This window comes from Sceloporus undulatus, chromosome 3 (assembly GCF_019175285.1).
Source record: "Sceloporus undulatus isolate JIND9_A2432 ecotype Alabama chromosome 3, SceUnd_v1.1, whole genome shotgun sequence".
In the NCBI taxonomy this organism is placed as follows: Eukaryota; Metazoa; Chordata; class Lepidosauria; order Squamata; family Phrynosomatidae; genus Sceloporus; species Sceloporus undulatus.
The window spans coordinates 47,823,192-47,842,246 of record NC_056524.1 but is presented as its reverse complement, the minus strand read 5'-3'; the positions used below and the strand labels follow the sequence as shown (position 1 = coordinate 47,842,246).

Here is a 19,055-nt window from a genome sequence, read left to right as displayed (position 1 = left end):
TACCATAGACCATGGTATCCTTCTGGAACGCCTGACAGAGTTGGGAATTGGAGACATTGTTTTACAGTGGTTCTGTTTCTATCTCTCGGGCAGATTCCAAATGGTGGCGGTGGGAAACAGTTGCTCTTCTAAAAGAGAGCTAAATTTGGCGTTCTCCAGGGCACCATCCTGTTTCCCATGTTGTTTAACATTTACATGAAGCCGCTAGGTGAGACATCCAGAGACATGGGTACACTGATGACACCCAAATATATTTCTCCGTGTCTCGGACTGCTGCAGTAGGATGGCATCTCTCCTCTGAATGTCTTGGGGCAGTAATGGACTGGATGAGGGAAAACCGACTCAAGTTGAATCCAGGTAAGACAGAGGTACTTGCTATAGGATTGGAGTTATGCCAGCCAGTTCTGGATGGGGTCACAAGTCCCCTGAAGGACTCTGTTCGCAGCTTGGGGTGCTCCTTGACTCGCTTCAGCTGACAGCTCAAGTGGATGCAACAGTGAGGAGCACCTGTTATTGGCTTTGGCTGATACGCCAGCTGCGCCCTTTCCTGGAGCTGGGAGACCTTGAAACAGTAGTACACACACTGGCAACCTCTCGATTAGACTTCTGCAATGTGCTCTGCATGGGGCTACCCCTGTACCAAGTTCAGAAACTTCAGCTGGCAGAAAACATGGCAGCCAGATTAAACACAGGTACTTCTCGGAACGATCACATAATACCGGTTCTGAAGTCCCTTCACTGGCTGCCAATTAGTTTTCGGGCAAGGTACAAGGTCTTGGTGATTACCTTTAAAGCCCTACATGGCTTGGGTCCAGAATACTTAAGGGAACACCTTCTTCCATACTGTCTGTCCCACACATTAAGGTCCTCTGGGAAGAATTTACTTCAGCCAAAATAATCCAGGCTAATTTCAGTTACCCAGAGGGCCTTCTCCACCGCTGGTCCAAAGTTATGGAACGACCTGCCAGAGGAGATTCACCATATTTTCACTCTTACAGCCTTTAAGAAGGCCCTTAAGACAGATCTCTTCCGGCAGGCCTTCCCAATTTAGTTTCCTCTTCCCAAATATGAATATGACTCGATTGTGATCAATGTCTCCCTATCCGCCCAATTTTCCTCAGTTTTTATCCTATTGTACTTTAGTGTTTTTAAATTGTGATTATCCTATATTGTAGTTTTATAATTGGGATGGGAGGTTGGGATGGGATTGATTTTGAATTTTATTGTAGTTTTAATGTATTCCTCGTGATTGGGTGGGTTATAAATTAACCTATTATTATTATTACATGGCCTCTGTTTTGTCTGGTTCCTGACAAGGAGATCACAGTCAGTTCTTCCTTTTGTAAATTTCTTCAATTTATTATACAGTATTTCTTAAGCTCACCAAAATATGTTCAGGGAAATTTAATTGATATACATCTGTTGCAAATATAAACAAAGAACAGCTATGCACTTCCCATGTACTACAGATATTTCATACACACACACACACACACACACACACACTCTAGAGGCCCCAACAACTTTATTGCGACCCAGCAACCTTCCAGCAATACTCTAAACATGGCCAAACTAGGCACTAGTAGTGCTTTTGATCAGAGCTTGCTAGTGTTTGCCATGTTCCAAGTATGTATTCTGGTTCAATGAGCGCTTGGAGGATTAAAAACTGTAAAGAGCTTGCATGCATAACCACACTATCTGGAGCCCCAAATTTTCAAGGCAAAACTTATGTGCAGGCAGTATATGCACATACTACCTCTATGTATCTATGCATATGTCCACCTTTATATACAATACTAGGTGCAATTTCCTTGCCTCTTACATACAGAATCTCTCAGTATCATTAGGTATGAAAATGTCTTCTGATTCATATCCATTCCTCCAAACTAGGATGTAAGGAAGACAGCAAAAGATCTGAAACCAGTGATCCACAGTATTGTGGAGTTGGCCTGTTGCAGCAAGAACTACAGAAGATTATTATTAATGGGTCTTTAAAGATGAATAACTATATTATAGCATAAACCTTTATGAACTTAATCTGTTACATATGACATGTGAGCAAGTCTTACCTTATGTTATATTAGAATTCTATATGTTGAATTATTAGAATTCATTAGATTTATTAGATGAGCACATGGAGCTCTCTGAGAGGCTAAACTGCTCACTGCAAGAATAAATGGATGATGCAACTAGAAGAGAGCAAACATAACATTCTGTAGAAGAAGCCAACAAAGGAACCTGCAATCCAGGTTGTTAAGATAAGAAGATAGTTTTCGCACTCAGGATCTATAATGCACATCTCTCAGGGCAAGAGTGGAGTGTGGGTGTTGTTTGTGTATGTACTTCAGCTGAATACTTCAGCTACTGAATATAAATTGGTCATCCCAGAGTGACTTTGTTGAAATCATATTGCAAGTATGAGAAGTTTATAACTGCCCATTAAAGCTTGCTGACATAGGCAAATGTGATAGTGCATGACACATTAGAATTTATGGTCCTTCTTTCATGCGTCGTGGTGGTTTCCGTTGAGGCGGACGGGGGCATGGCTGAGGTGGCCCACCTGGCTGATGCTGTTCAGAACGAACTAGTGGCAGCCTTTGTTGTTGCTGGGGTGCCTGGTTTGGGACAGCATGAACTGGAGGTTGAGGAAGTTTCCGATGTTTCAAGTCATCATTTGCAATCCAGGCCTGCAGCTCTTTCTCCTGATCTGTAAGAAGGATAAAAAGTCTCTGTCACTAGTGATTGACCTAAGATAACAGAAGAGAAGCAGTGCAGCAGTATTGCTGTTATTGATTTTTTAATAAGGAAGTACAGCATGCCCGGGTATTAGCTGGAGTTTGGTTCCAGGACCTCTGTAGAAATCTGTGGATATTCAGGTCCCATTATATACAACGGCATAGTAAAATTGTGTCCTCATAAAAATGGCAACTTCAAGGTTTTCTTTCTGGAATCCATCCATCCATCCATCCATCCATCCATCCATCTATCTTTTTCAAACATTGGATGGTGGAATCCATGGATGCAGAATCCATGGATAAGTAGACTGTAGTCATTCTTGCTGCTTATCCTAATTTTGTTGTTGTGTGCCTTCGAGTTGTTTTTGACTTATGACAGTCCTAAGGCAAACCTATTGTAGAGTTTTCATGGCAAATTTCTTCAGAAACAGTTTGTCATGGCCATCCTCTAAGGTTGAGAGTTTGTGACTTCCTCAAGACACCCAGTGGGTTTCCATGGCTGAGCCAGGATTTGAACTCTCCAACTACCATGCCATGCTGGCTCTCTGCTTATCCTAATAATACTTTATATTTAAAAATGTTCAAAATGCAAGGGTTGTAGACCATGAAGCAGAATGAAATGGTTGTTGCAGGGAGCATTATGAAAATCAACAGATATTGTCTGTTATTTAACTTATTATAACATTAGTGAGAGAAAGAGATGCTTGTGGAATCTGCAACCTCACAGGTAACTCATCAAGCTGTGAAAAGTATGCATCTTGACTTAGGTCATAAAATGAGCAGACTGAAATGGTCTAAAATTGACCTAAATAAGACAGCTAATTTAGGAGGTTAGTGCACTCTTTTTAAAGTGCCTTATCCCCGATGGGATAGAGGTGCATTTAAATTTACAAATGAGTTTTATCGTATTCACTGTGGCCAGGTGAATGTAACCTGTATATAGCATGGATGCCAGCTGGGCTTATTCTGCAACTTTTCAAGAATGGAAAAATCCCATTTTTGAAAAGCCACATAATAAACCCACCTGGCATTCGGGCTGTGTACAGGCTGTGTTCGCTTGTATTTGGGCAGTATACAGCTGAATATGATAAAATGAGCTTACAAATTTAAATGCACCTCTATCCCGTTGGGGGTAAGGCACTTTAAAAAAGAATGTGCTAAACTCCTAAAACTCATTACCAAAATATGAGTTCTATAGCATTACAGCACTCTAGAAATAAAGTTTAATAATAATAATAATAATAATAATAATAATAATAATAATAATAGCCTCCCAATTGGGGGTTGTAAATTCCTGATGCTACTTGGAAATTGTGTCGTATTATGGGAGAAGTGAGTTCTGTAGAAACCATTTGTAGAACTGGCACAAGTCTGTGTGTAGGGCAGACCTGCACAGTATAAGGCCCGGGGGGCATATGTGGCCCACCAAAGGATTTTAGGCGGCCTGCAAGGATGTATAACAACTTCAAGACTCCTCTGCCACTTGGTCTCCTATTGAGGAGAAGGCCATGTGGAAGAGGATGGGCAAACACTCGCCTTGCAAGGCTCCTCCACTGCTTAGCTTTCTCCTGAGAAGGCCAGGCGGAAGAAGAAGAAGAAGAGGGGCAAACGCTCACCCCTCAAGGCTTCTGTGCCACTCAGCTTTCTCCTGAGGAGAGGGAGGAGGGAATTACTATTAATAACATTTATTATTAATAATTATTAATTAATTAATATTTAATTAAACTGATTTGTGGCCCAAAGAAGTTCAACTTATTTTAACTTTGGCTCCTACCTACTGTCAAGTTGTGCAGGTCTGGTGTAGGGGGTTGTTTCCAAGACCAAAACCTGTTGCTAATCCCTACTGATTCAGCAGAAATAAGGTATAGTCAGCCCTTTCCTTATGTGAGGGATCTGATCCGGACCCAACGTAAGGGGAAAAGCGCATATGTTCACATCCCATTGAAAACAATGGGGCACATGCACATGGTGCAGTGCAATGCACGCACCATGGGCATGCCCACCATTCATATAATTGTAGCGTGGCTTCAGCGTAAGCTAAAAGCTGCGTAAGGGAAGCCCGTGTATGGTGTGGGCTGACTGTATGTGTTAGCTTATCAAATTCCCATTGATTTAAACAGGCCAAAGTCTGTAAAAGCCAAGAAGCACTATTTAAACAAGTTCTGATAACTTTAAGACCCTTTGTTTTAAAAGGAGGACAACTGTTTAGGTGCTCAAATAGCAAAACAATCTGGGATTACCTTCTATTTCATGTCTTTCTGCTCTCTTCCTTCTGACACAGTAAACAATCAGAGCCATACAGATGATAATGATGACAACACCTCCTCCAATCATGATGATGTAAATCAATCTGAACTGCTGAGAGGCTAAAACATGAACAAATTACAGATAAACAATGGTAGAAAGACAGGAAGATGAATGGATGGATGATACAATATGGATGGCCTCTATATATATATATATATATATATATATATATATATATATATGAGAATGTAGTGATGATGTCCTGGAAAAAACATATTGTTATTGTTGTTGTTGTTATATTTATTTATATCTCACTTACACACAACAACGCAATTAGAGAGGACTTATCCCAGAAAGAACCAGGAATGCTCCAGCAACAAATAATTCATGGGGAAATCCTGTATTTGTTACTGGGACATTCCTTGATCTTTCCAGGAGCATTCCTGATTTTTTCCAAGATAGGTCCTCTCTAATTGCAATGTCGTGTGAAAATCTTTGTCACGATCCCCTGAAAATGCCTGTTTAAAACCCTGATTTCCCCCCATGTGATAAAGTTCAAAGTGCTTTTAGCCTCTGTAAGGCCTGAACCAACATGGAGGAAAAAACATCCCATGGATTGGAAGAACTCTGCTATCTGTGGTTGCACATTTTTATTCCAAGTAATTGCCAGGATCCTCTATGACCTGTTACATTGTGTATCTTTAAGTATACTTAGCTACTGTACATAGCAAAGATGCTAAGAAACCCCTTTACTGAATTGTGAAAGTGCATAAAGGGACACTGGCAAAAGCAACTGATACACATCAGGCACTTTACCAGCTCTGCTATGTAATAATGTAACATCAGGTCTCTACTGGAAATGGATGCTATGCAATTGTACAAATCTAATTCCTGTAGACATAAATCATCTTACAAAAATATAAGGTCCCCAACAGGATTCTGGCAAATTTTTGTTGTTAATGCATAGCTGAAATTTATTTTTATTTATTACAGTGTGCCCATGCCATACGCGGGCACGTCATATGCGGCTTTAACCTTACACGGAAGGCAAGCCCCCTTTAAAACAATGGTGTGTGTGCCTACCATGTGTGCACCTGCCATACACAGGAGTGCACACCCATTGTTTTAAATGGGGCTTGAGCATACGTGTTTTTCCTTTATGTAGGTTTTTTTTCCCAGAACAGATCCCCCTCATTTGAGAAGAATCCACTGTATTATGTTTATATACTACTGCAAACTAGGAGTGGGTAATAATGCACAGCATAAGCCCCCCCCCACCCTATATTTATGGGGCCCATAAACTTTGCACTACCACCACCTCCAATGAACTAAACAACGGTACTCATGTTCTAGGAAGTATAATTATCCAATAGAACAAGGGGCTCAGCCATGTTTTAGTGAAAAATTGTGTAAACAACAGAAATTATTTCTGTTTATTTTGTTTTTGATTTTTGGTAAGTTTTGGCACCAGCTGGGAGTTTACCCCAAGGTGGGGACTTGGTTAGAAATTTGGTCTCTGAAGTTGCCCACACCATCAGTGTGTGTGTGTGTGTGTGTGTTTTAAGTATCAAGGTTTTCCGCAGATGCTGCATAAAGGACCCAAAGATTAATCTGGTTCATCTGTTTTAAATCTTAAACAGAGTTACTGAAGGAGACAGATGCACTTCCAGTTATGCCACAGCCAAGAAGGTTGTTTTTGCATTCACTATTCTCAGGCATTGACCATTGGCGGTAATGCAGGGAACAGTCCCTCTAAAGACTCAAAAGCCAGGCAAATTTATACCAGTTGAGATATTCCAACAAGTATTTGGCTCCAATACATTCTGTGTCTTGTAAGTCAATGTCTGTACCTTGATGCTGACATGAAAGCAAATAGGCAGCTCTACAGATTATGGAATAGGTGCAATATGAATCTAACTGTGCAGGCCACTAGGTGACTTGTAAGGAAATGTATGAATGTGTATGAAAGGCACTACTGGAGCAAATGAAATGGAGAAGGTGCAATGCATGATGGGGAAAGCTGCCTGGCAAACGAGGCGAGGATTCTTTGAGAACTGCTGATGTGACGATAGATGGCGTGTCCAAAACCTTGGATGTAGCTGCTTATCCGTAAAGAAGAAGATATCCAGGACTGTACGAACAGCCTGGATAGGAACAAAGACTGATAAGGAAGAGACTGCAAAGAACTGTTCGATCTGAAGTGTTGGCCAGCGTCAAAGGAAGAGGTCTTCACGTGAAGACAGCAGAACGGAGGGTGTGGTAAAGCCTTAAAAGAGAGACTTTTCCAGATCAAAGGTGTGCTCTGGACCCGCAGCAACAGAGCTCCCACGCCTTCATGAAGACGACTGATCAACGGCTTCAGTGAAGTGCCTTCTGTGTGTGTGAGTATTGTGTGAATGGTGTGTGTGAGAGCTCTCTTAGTACTTGTGTTTGTCTATGTCTGTGTATTTCAATAAATGTTACATGTATAGTGTCTAAAACCAAATTTGGTGTCTCTTTGTCTGTGTCAGCCCTGCTGTTGATAAGTTTATGGGGAGGGAGATTTCCACTACACGCTCTCAGGTTAAACAGGTTGCCCTTAAAATCTGGGCATAACAGACTGAGCAGCAGCATTTTGTATCAGGAAAGCCTCCAAACTGTTTTCTAAGGAGTCTGTCCTTGAGTTTCCAGGAAACAAATAAACAGTTGCAACCAATGAGCACAAGGATGGTGCGGGGGGGGGGGGGGGGGGGGGGGGGGGAATGATCAGACCTCCACATAAAGTAGCCTAAGAAGCATATTCTAAAATATTCTCAGGTGGAATGTATTACAGCCATCTAGATACATAAACTACTGTGGCCAGTTTATCTCAGATCAAAATTAACAATTATTTAATATGGTTTTAGAAGAGGTGGTCCCTCAGTTGCTGAAAGAAGCCCAGCCATCACAACACAATTGTCTTTACCTGCATATTTTGCATTTAGGCTGCTTTGGTTTTTGGAAGGTAAACACAGACTTAATTTGCAAGTTTGATTGCTGCATCTCAGGAAAATCCTCAGGGAATATGTGTACCATTAATATCTAGTTTGACCCTTAGTACCAACAGAAGAGTGAAATAAGCTACCCTCTGCAGCAACATAGGTTTCCAGTAACCAAGTCAGCTGTAGGACTTCCCAGTAGCTATGTACCTTCACCCCCATTTAGAACAGACCTTATCTTCAATTCCCAGACTTTGGAACTGCCCACCAACATCCTTCATCTTGCTGACAGTTTATGGGCTCACATTTAACTGATTACCACCTCCAGGCACTAACCCTACTCTTGCCTTGCCTTCTTAGGAATTCATTCAATGTCACAATATTTTAAAAATTGAATTTTTGCTCCAGAGGAACCAGCAATGGAAATAAATTCTACATTCATCTATGAATGCAATTGGATTTCACTTTTGCTAGTTTTTAAAGGAGCAGCACTCACTGCTAGACTGGAAAACTTTTATTGGATGACACATTCATAGAACAGGGCAGATCTGATCTGTGTGGTGGACTGATCTGCCATCTATTTTTCTTCAAGCAAAAGTTTAACAGGATTATGGCAGCTCCCTTCCCTTTCTTGAATATCCATATTACTTCTTGTTTCTGTTGTAGCCCTCCCCCCTTTTAACATATATTGTGCTTTTCCTACCCTTTGCAATGAAGAAAAGCAAAATTTGCAAGAGGTGAACCAATAAACAAAACCACTATTTTCTCTAGAGTACAGATCATTCATCTATTCATGTATGCTTTTCAGGAGCTTAGGTGCAACTCTACTTCAAAACACAAATCTGTTTTTTAAGCTAAACATATGGCCATATTAAGCACTTACAGATGCTTAGATTCTTCATAATTAAACCATGTTCATAATCTTTTATCTCATGAACATAATTTAAGGAACATCTGGAGCCAGGCCCACTACTATTTATTTACAAATATATGTATCAGGGAGGCTTATTATTATTATTATTATTATTATTATTATTATTATTATTATTTAATGGCAGGCACAGGGAACTGAATGGCTTTGTCCCACTCGTTTAATCAGAACATGCTCTGTTGGTTAAAGTCGTATCTTGAGTGTGGATTACCTGAAAGACTATCTTCATATATGAACCTGCCTGAGATTTTAGACCTTTGGGAAAGGCTTTTTCTTGGTCCCACCACTGTTACCAGCACATTTGGTAAGGACAGAGGAGAGCATCTTCTCATTGCCTGCTTCTAGGCTGAGAAATTCCCTGCCACATGAGGCTTGTTTGGCCTCCACTCTTCTCACTTTCCATTGGCAGACAAAGACCTTCTAACTTAGACTGGTCATTAGCTGTTAACTGGTTATGACAGAAAGGTCTTATCTTTGTATGTGTATCTGCCTTGAAGTAGCCCATCAACTTATGTTTTAAATATATCTTACATGGGTTAAATTTAGAGTTTTCAATGGGGATGCTTATTCAGTAGTTTCTTAACTTTTTACTGAATAGGTTGTTAGCTGTGGCCTGATACAGACAGCCAAAATAAAGCTGCTTCAAGTCACTTTGGAGGTATGGTGTTTCAATGATACATGCGTCCTAAGAGTCCAGAAGCCGCATCAAAGCCGTGCTCCAGTCCTAAGGACTGGAGTGCAGCTTCAGTGCAGCTTCCGGACTTTTAGGATGCGTGCATCATGTAAACACCATACCTCCAAAGTGACTCGAAGCAGCTTTATTCTGGCTGTCTGTATAGGGCCTGTGCTTTGTTTTAATGTAGGGTACAAGTCACTTTGGGTCCGGTGTTGGGAGAAAGGCGGGAGAATACCGTATATACATTAAGAAATAAAGCTAGCTTGGCACCCTGCATAGCAGTTACAGATCCACAACTTAGAGTTACAGATTCACAATTGCTCCATATTTGATAATACTATGCAGTCATAATCATGGTGCTATTGCCACAATTGTAAATGCCCCCCCCCCAAAAAAAACCTACCTTAATAGCTATTGATCACATAGAGCAATAGAGATCTGTTCAACTGGTGATCAAAGTTCAAGAGGAGAATGTTTCTAGCCCCTCTTACCAGAGACCAAAACTGTGATAATCAGAAACAGAATTCCATCACTCACTCACTGTCAGGAGTGGTCTGGAAATGCCACCCTACTGAACTCTGATCACCAGCTCAGTAGACCTCCATTTCTCAGTGTGGCTGCTGACTTTTAAGGTAGGTTTGGGAGCTGGGCCAGAACACATTATTACACTTGCCCCTCCTTTTTCATGGGGGGATCCGTTCTCCCCCCCCCAGTGAAAATGGAAAATGCGCATATTCAAGCATTATTGGCTTGAACGGAGGTGTGCTCCCATGGGGGCATGCAGGTGCACACCGTGGGCACATGCCCCATTTTAACTCCCTTCATTCACCCCCTGTGGATAATCGAGGGGCGCAGATCCCATGTCCACAAGAACGGAGGGAGGACTGTATATAGTTACACATTTTAACTAATATATCAGCAGTACTCTTAGTTTTCAATTCTACTGGTTTTTGTTCTTGCTGCTAGAGAATGCAGTGACAAATCGTCCCTGAGGGGGGGAGGGACACAACCTCACCCACTAGGATCCCACCTGCACCAAATTTTCTACACAAACAAGCAAAAATTAATTAAAACACCAGACACTTTATATTAGCATTGCAGTACTGTCCCACTAAGACTGCCTGGGTGATGAGAGGATGTCACGATGATTGCTGCAGTGGAAATGACTCTTCTTTAGGTGAAGAAGAGAAACCAGGTAGCGAGGCAGTGGGTGTTTGCTCATGCCTACCTACCTGGATGCTCCAAAGGGCAAAAAGTCTATCCTCACTCATGATTTTGAAATGCCTAGTGGGGCACTTGATGTTCACAGCCAATCCACTGTTTTAAAAATGACAGAGGAGCAGGAATAGAAAACTATTGCCCATTTCCTGTTCTACTTGCAGAGAGCAGATTTTTCTTGCTGCAAATTAAAATATTAACCTGTGTGAAAACAATATTCAGGAATGTAGGTACTAGGTTTTGTATGTGACCCAGTTCCTAGTAGCATGGTGACTAGCAAGTACAGCCAAGCTCAGCCCCTCCACAGCAGTTCATCATCACTGTGAATATTCTTTCTATTCCTGATTATGAAAATATCTTCTACAGTATGTGTGATTCAGTGTATTTATTCTCCCTGAAACACATACACACTCACATTTTAAAACATGTTAACTTTTCAAAGTTAATATCTTCACTTTCTCTTATAGATCCTGCCCCAGACAAATGTGAGCTCAAAGCAGACTTATTGTGTTGTGATCAGATCCAAATTCTCTCCTTTAAACATTATAGCTGTTAAATTATTTAGCACTGGGCTTAAGCATGTCTTTTTCTCCCTGAGCCTTTTCACTCTGTTCAATCTTGGAGAAGTGGGACCTTCATTGTAATATTGTATTGACATGTGCATTGTTTCACTACATTGCTTCAGTAAGCCTGGATGCCTTTACCACAAAAACATATTTGGGCAGCAAATTAAATGTAGTTGGCTCCATCTTCCTGCCCTGCTCTTTGCTGGTGGCTTACCACTCACGAAAAGTATAGGCCTGAATAACCAACTGAGTACAAAAATCAGAATTGCAGGATTGACAATCCTACTGATATCTCATTGATACCATCACAATTACAGCTGTTTAGCTTCGGAGAAAATACCAGTTCTCTTCTCTAGTTAAGATTTTTTTTAGCAATATGGATTTATACCTGGTCCCAGGCAGTTGATTTCCTTCTCATTCTGATTCTTGATATGATCACTGGCAATCTCACACTTGAATTTCCCTACAAGGCTTGATTGTTGAAATGTCCACCTCCATGTCCCATTGGCATGATTTGGTTCTTGATTAATTTTCAATTTATTATTTTGAAACAGCGTTACTTTGAGCTTTTGACTTGAACTGGGTTCCACCTGACAGATCAATGACTTGTCAGAGCAGTTCTCAATGAGCAGTGGCTGAGGCAAACGATCTGAAAGAAAGGAAAGAAGAGAAGACACAGGAAACTTGAGGAATTAACTCTGTTTCAAAATACATCAGCTGAGTTCCTGAATCAGGAAATGTATAATAGTTCTGCCATGATGCAACTTGACTATGGCCCGGTACACATGGGTACTTTGTAGCATGGCAGCAGCGATTTTAGGGTTCTGGAGCAACCACACGCTCCTGAACCCTAACACATACGGAGCCTGGTATGATGGTGGCCTCCCATCCATAAGGGGGCTGCCATGATGCTGCTGCCACTGTACAGTGACCAGTCATCGCTGGCAGGAAATGGCATCATGCAGCATGGGAATGCTGCAGCACAGACATGGGGCAAAAATGGATGGCACAGAGCCATCCATCTGTACTTTCCCTATACCTCCCAATTCCCTTCCTATAGCATTCACATTCTTCTCCCCCCTCCCATGGTCCACCAGTGGCCACTGGAGAGTGTAAGATGGCTGAAAAGTGTCTAGCTATGTAACTCTAGCAGGAAACGCAATGATGATGATGATATATTCTAGGATCTCTGGAGTACTCAATTTAATTATGAGGGTGGAGGATGAGGAAGAGCAGGCATGTGCCTGTTCCTCCCCCCCCCCAGTCCCTTTAACTGGCTTCCCAAAGCCAGTTAAAGGCAGGAGAGGGTGGGGAAAGGAGTGGAGCATGTGCGTACCTGTACCTTTCCCCCTTCATCCTGTGCCTTTAACTGGCTTCCAGAGGTGAAGGTGAAATTATCATGGGGCAAGCTTTGTCAAGGTGGATTACCATTGCCATCCTCTGAGTCTGAGAAAGTGTGATTAGTGTGTGTGTGGTGCCTTCAATTTATGGCAACCTTGAGGTGAAACTATCATGGAGCTTTCTTGGCAAGTTTTGTCAAAGGAGGGTTTGCTATTGCTAGCCTAAGGCTAAGAGCGTGTGCCTTGGGTTTTCCCCCCGGAAGTCCTGCCTCGGAAGGCTTCCCAGGCTTATCCATGCTTATTTGGTTAAGGCCTCTGAAAGGGCCTTCTCAGTGGCTGTTCCCAGGCAATGTAATGCCTCCCCACCCCACAGGAAGCTTCATTAAGTGATTAAACTGAACTGTTCCAGGCAAACTGACAGAGAATATGCTATCGTTAGCTTTTAATACCATTGTTTATAGTATCTTTCTGAATCACCTGCCATATTTGCTGTCCTATGGTGTTTTTCTCGTTTCAATTTTATTCTTCCATAATACTGCTGTGAGAAATCATTCCGTATTAGAACGTCTAATACCACAAGTGAACTGATGACATTTGACTCGATTTTTCTCTTCTTTCCAAATCAAAGGGAAACTGTTTTAGAACCTTGTCACATGAGAAAAGGACGCTGAAAGGAACAGGGAAATAGCTGCTTTCTCCTTGCCTCTCTGCATGATGTCACAGCAATTCTGTTCTCTTCCCAAGGAAGACATGTCTTTTGTCATGCTGGAAAAATCCATTCAACAAAAGGCACACTTTTAATTACTTTCTCCTGGGGAAGAGAACAGAAGTGCTTATGACAACATGTGGAAAGGCACAGAGAAAGTGGCTACTCTCCTGCTCCATTTTGACTTTCTTTTCTCATGCTCTTCGTTCTGATGCCAGTAATGAATTGGTGTCAGGATGAACAAATTGAAACATTGATTGAAGGGAAATCAAGGGATATGTATTTAACCTGCTTTGGGTGATGTTTCACTCTTCATGGAAATGCAGGTTTTCATCTGAGATATATTTGCAGATTCAGCTCCTAACTTAGATGGTCAAACTTCTGTGCTGGCTAGGAGTACTTTTGCACATTTAAAGCTAGTGTACAATCTTAGATATTCCTGGGGAAGTTGGATTTGGTCATGGTGACACATGCCTTAGTTGCATTCCATTTGGACTACTGTGATACTATCTATATGTGGCCGTCCTTGGAAAGTGTTCAGAAATGTCATCTGATTCAGAATACTGCAACTTGGCTGTTGCCAAAACTGGATAGAGGGAACACATATTGTTTATACATTTATTATTTAATGCTTTGTTATTAAAATAGTTATATCCCACCTTTTATTATAATCTTTCAGGATAACATAAAATAAGATCAGTTTAACCAATCTAAAACAGCATGGTATAGGGCATTGGACTATGACTTTGGAGACAAGGATTCAATTCACCATTTAGCTATGGATACCCACTGGAATGCCTTGGGTGGGTCATACACTCTCAGCCTCAGAAAACCTCATGATAAAGTTGCATTAAGTCAGAAATGAAGGCACATAACAACAACATCAAAACAATGTAAGCAATAATTTAAGCAGACTGAAAGCTTATTAAACAATTTGACAAGTTTTAAAAAGTTAGTTTGAAACCACTTCAGAACAATTTAATACCATGAATATTTACCAGTTTGGATGAAATCAATTTACTCCCCCAAATGCTTTAATAAATAGCCATGGTTTTTTACTTGGCATTGGGTTGAAAACAGTATTGGAGCCAATTGGACCTTTCGGAAACCTTGATACAATAACTTCTGTTTCTTTGCAACTTGAATGCGTTATTATGCCCTATAAAGCACTGTACAATTCAGGACAAGACTATTTGAAGACTATATGCATTCAGCCATATGAGTCTGCCTAGGTTTTAAGATTTTAAAGGGTGACAATTTTTCTTGATCTCAACATCATCTAAGACTAGTTTTTCATATTCTCAAACATTTCACAGGAAAAAAATCCCAGACACATATGGCCTATTAATATTAAAGCATGGTCAAGATTGCAAAGATTATTAATAAAAGACAAACTAGGAGAGGCAGCAGCAGGTTCCTTTTGCCTCATCCTACAGGGAAAAGCAGTCTGCCTCCTCCTCTCTTCTTCCCCCTGCAGAGTTAAATGAGTGCAAACTACTTGCGCACTTTGAATTCAGTTTGCAAAAACTGCAGTAAGCTGAGGACGATGGAGGGAAGTGGAAGTAGGAGAGAGAAAGTGGGACATCTTAAAAGCAGCTGAAAAAGTGGTACAGCAGAAGATTAATCAGGACTCTTTTTGACAAATTGAGACAATTTAAGAGTATGGAATAGTTCTAATGAATTTGACTAAAGATTCATCTAGTCTATCATCCTTTCCCCCACAACAGCTAATTAAATGTTTCCAAGAAAGCAAAAGCATGACAACCATAGCTGCCTCCTGTGGCTGCTGCCCAGAAAGGAACAAAGAAAAGCTATGCAAGACAATGCAGAGAGACCCAGTCACAGAGGGAGGAAGGAAGAGAAACTAAAAGGCAGGAAGGGAAACCGTGGTACCAGGAGAGATGTGGAGTTTGAAGACTCACCATGAACTTTCAAAGTGACAGTGGTTTCCTTAAATAATGCAGCTCCGCTTTTGTTATGTCCATCCACTTTGTAATTTCCAGCATCTTCCTTCACCAAATTATCTATTGTCAGGCTTCCATTATTTAATATGTTGTATTTCTCTGAATCTTCACTTGGAGTGTTCCATTGCTTACGTAGAATAAGTGTTGACTTGCCAGACGTTACGTTAAGCCATTGTATACGGAATGGTGTGCCTGTGAATTCCGGAGCAGGCAATAAAACTGTATCACCCAAAATGCCGTGAACCTCCACACTGCTGGATGCAACACCTGCGGGGAAGAAAATACACAGATAGTGTCAAGCACTACTCCTTGGATCACTGGATTTTGGCTTCACTTCCTGGTTCACCAGATTTTTCAAATTCTACATTTTCTCCATATCTTATTCCTTTCTTTGTGGCTATAGCAATAGCTATAGGATATGGGAACTATCATCTGATTGATTATAAGAGATATAAAAATTAAAAAATTCTCCTTGATGAAAAATTGTATCTCAAGACATCAAGATACATTGTTGTTTTTGTACTTGCTACTGTTTTTCAAATAAATCAGCCATGCAAGATTTTTTTTCCCCCTTTCAGGACTTTTGACTTATCATTCAACTTTATTTTTCCTTCTTTTCCTTCTCATTTTTTTTTATCTTATAAATATGATTTATGTATATCTTACTGTGTAGCTGCATCTACTGATTCCTTAATAAGGAAAACAAAAGCAAACAAAAACAAAATATCTTCATATTACGTATACCTTTAACTACCTAAAGATACATTTTATCATCCTTAGTTGAGTTCCTCTTATACTGAATCTACTAAATCCTTAATAAGGAAATCAAAAACAAACAACAAAATATTTTCCTGTTACTTATAATTACCTGAAGATACATTTTATCATCATCCTTAATTACATTCCTGTTATATTGATTGATTTGCCTTTTACAAATTAACCCTTATTACTTCATTTCCTCTTTTTTGAAAAACTTATTGTTGCTATGTCCCCCCATTGGTATTTTAAGAAGTTTAATACCAGCAACCATTCTTTATTAAATTTTTATAGCAAATTGTATTTAATTAATTGAGTTATTTTATCCATTTCTATTGCATCATATATCTTACATATACAATCCTCCTGTTTGGGGATATTTTTGTTTTTCCAATTTTGCATAAATACAATCCTTGCAAGTGGAACCATATAATAAAAAATTTTTCCAAATTCCTTTTCTACATTCCCATAAAACCTCCCTATCAAAATAAAATTCTAGTTCCATTTCAGTTTCACCTTTGAAATATAACTAACTGCATCATTTATTAGCCTCCAATTTTTTTTATATTTATTTATGTATTTATTGCATGTTTGCATATCCACCAACAGTGAAAAAATGATCCTGGTTTCTCTCCACATTTCCAACACCTGTTATATGTTGTTTTATAATTTTTTGTTTAGATAGAACTATATCTTTTGTGAGAACTGAAACAGTGAAAAAATGTGCATGAGACAATAATATTGTCTAGTGAAAAGAAAACTTCTAATTTTTCCCCCATGCAAGAATGAAAGAAACACAGATTTATGTCTGTGTTAATTGCCATTCAGGCCTAAGCAGGATGGCTTTGACCTAACAAAGCCAACAGGTACGATCACACTAAAACATAAAAAGTGTTTGATCCACAAGCAAGCTTGTTTCCTGCTGCTCCAGAGAACAGGACCTGGAACAATGCATGCAAGCTACAGGAAAAGAGATTCCACCTGAACATTAGGAGGAACTTCCTGACAGTAAGGGCTGTTCGACAGTGGAACACACTCCTTCCTCAGAGTGTAGTGGAGTCTCCCTCCTTGGAGGTCTTTAAGCAGAGGTTGGATGGCCATCTGTCGGGAATGCTTTGATTTGGATTTCCTGCATGGCAGAGGGTTGGACTGGATGGCCCTTGCGGTCTCTTCCAACTCTATGATTTTATGATTCTATTAACAATATGTGTCTTTCATTTGTGTGTAGACATCCATAATCCTTGTCTTAACATTCACCAAACTGGCACCATTATGTTTCCACTTGACTTGCATGTGGACAGTACAGCTTTTTAAGTAGCTATCCTTAGAACTGCAGCCTAACCTTACTTGCATATTTGCTCTGAATCAAAATTGTTCATGTGAGAGACCAAATAACAAAGAGAAGGGTCTCACTCATTTGAGTTGAACTATAAGCTCTGTTGCAAATTCAGTATTCACATCCAACTTGCTATTTAGCCTAAAACAATTTTTTTAAATAAACAGTGTATCATCCATTAAGGTTCAGTCCATCTTTATCATATGTTAAAGTCTACTTCAGAGTTATCCTAGCCAGATTGACATGAATTAGAGTTGCTCAACATTATTTCACATTGAATTATGCCAGATATCTATAGCTTGGAAAAACTAAACAATAATCAAGTTACTGACCCATTATCACAGTTAGCGTTTTAGCTGAGTCTCACCCATACAGTACTGCAAAACTTTAATTTTGGTCCTTGTAATGCAGTAGTGTTTTGCCACATCCAGAAAAAAGGAAGGAAGGAATTGGTTGCAAACTCACCTTTCAGGCCAAAGGGAAAAGCCATCAGGAACGTAATTAGGGAAATGGTGCCCCACTTCATTTTCAAGGTTGTCTTTCTTGTCTAAAGAAAATTGTACTGAAGACAAACGTGGGATGTGCTTCGAACTGAGCATGCTGATCTACTTAGACTCTGTTATCAGCATACCTCTCTCACACCTCCTCCCAGGCCTGGAGTACTCTTCCTCTTCTAACATGTGCAAAAGAGCAAGTCAGAACTGGGGGTTGTAGCTGTTGTTCTCTATACAAGAAGTGTTTAGCTGACATCTCCCTTTTTAAAATTTGCCAAATTTTCAGATTCTGGAGCTTATTGTTGTGCATTTGAAAGTTAAGCATATTATTTGTTGTCTTGGAAAGTCCCCCAACTTTTCAAACATGGATTTATTTATTCATTGGGATAATGTCTAGCCGAGCCTTCAGTCAAAGGGGAACAGTTAGTAAAGTCTAAACTGGACAATGGCTTGGATTTTCTGATGAGATGTAAGAAAATGAATAGAAGGAGTGTTTTTCATTCCTTTACATGTACACCCAGAAGGCCCACTTGCCCAATGTAGGAGGTGGCACTGGGGATTGCTGGGTGGAGTTTAGAATAAAAAAGAATAAAAACCTGATTCTGCTGCTGTTGTTAGACTGTGTTGTTTGAATATTTTTATACCCATCTAAAACATGTTGTTGATTAAATGCAAAAATAAGTCCAAGTTCTATGAATTGAAACCATGTTGACAGGGTTTGAACCTGCACACTGAAAAGTAAATGTTTTGTTTTGCATTGAATAGCTAAGCAGCATGAATATCCTATAGAGACAGATGTGCAAAAGAGAGCTAGATTCAGAACAGAGCCCATGCTGCAACACTGTTCTGCTGATAGTCATCAAATTGATCACAAGATGAGCAATTTCTCTACCCCTCAGCAATCTTTTACTTACAGGAACAGGAAACTGCTGTTGTATGAGAAAAACAAGTCATTTCCTTCATAACAGAAACAAAATCTACTGCATGCTTTTTCTTTCTCTTGTGATTTCCATTCCTACCAGCAGTGTAAGTAAATGTAAATTCACTGCCCTAGAGCTCTAGATACTCTGTTGGTATGGGCTATTCATAAATAGGACTAGTCTACAAGGTACAAAGGTTATCACACAGA

At 40.1% G+C, this 19,055-nt stretch overlaps 1 protein-coding gene across 2 annotated transcripts; it reads right to left on the bottom strand.

Annotated features, from left to right (window-relative positions):
* Window positions 1–1,301: 1,301 nt before the first annotated feature.
* On the bottom strand, window positions 1,302–18,097 carry LOC121926216 (T-cell surface antigen CD2-like). Of its 2 annotated transcripts, XM_042459001.1 has the most exons (5): window positions 17,898–18,097; window positions 15,299–15,607; window positions 11,719–11,979; window positions 4,976–5,101; window positions 1,302–2,707 (listed from the first exon to the last, which is right to left on the bottom strand). In XM_042459001.1, the coding sequence occupies exons 1-5, from the start codon at window positions 17,956–17,958 to the stop codon at window positions 2,490–2,492; spliced, it is 975 nt and encodes a 324-aa protein (XP_042314935.1). In that variant the 5' UTR covers window positions 17,959–18,097; the 3' UTR covers window positions 1,302–2,489. The 2 variants fall into 2 exon arrangements, with proteins under 2 accessions (XP_042314935.1, XP_042314936.1); XM_042459002.1 differs by lacking the exon at window positions 4,976–5,101.
* Window positions 18,098–19,055: the final 958 nt, after the last annotated feature.

Coding starts and splice junctions, on each gene's coding strand:
- LOC121926216 (XM_042459001.1), bottom strand. CDS start 17,958: ATGAAGTGGGGCACCATTTCCCTAATTACGTTCCTGATGGCTTTTCCC. Junction 11,980..15,298: donor TGTCACTTTGAAAGTTCATG/GTGAGTCTTCAA, acceptor CCTTTCTTTCAG/ATCGTTTGCCTCAGCCACTG. Junction 2,708..4,975: donor AGAAAGACATGAAATAGAAG/GTAATCCCAGAT, acceptor TCCTTCTTACAG/ATCAGGAGAAAGAGCTGCAG.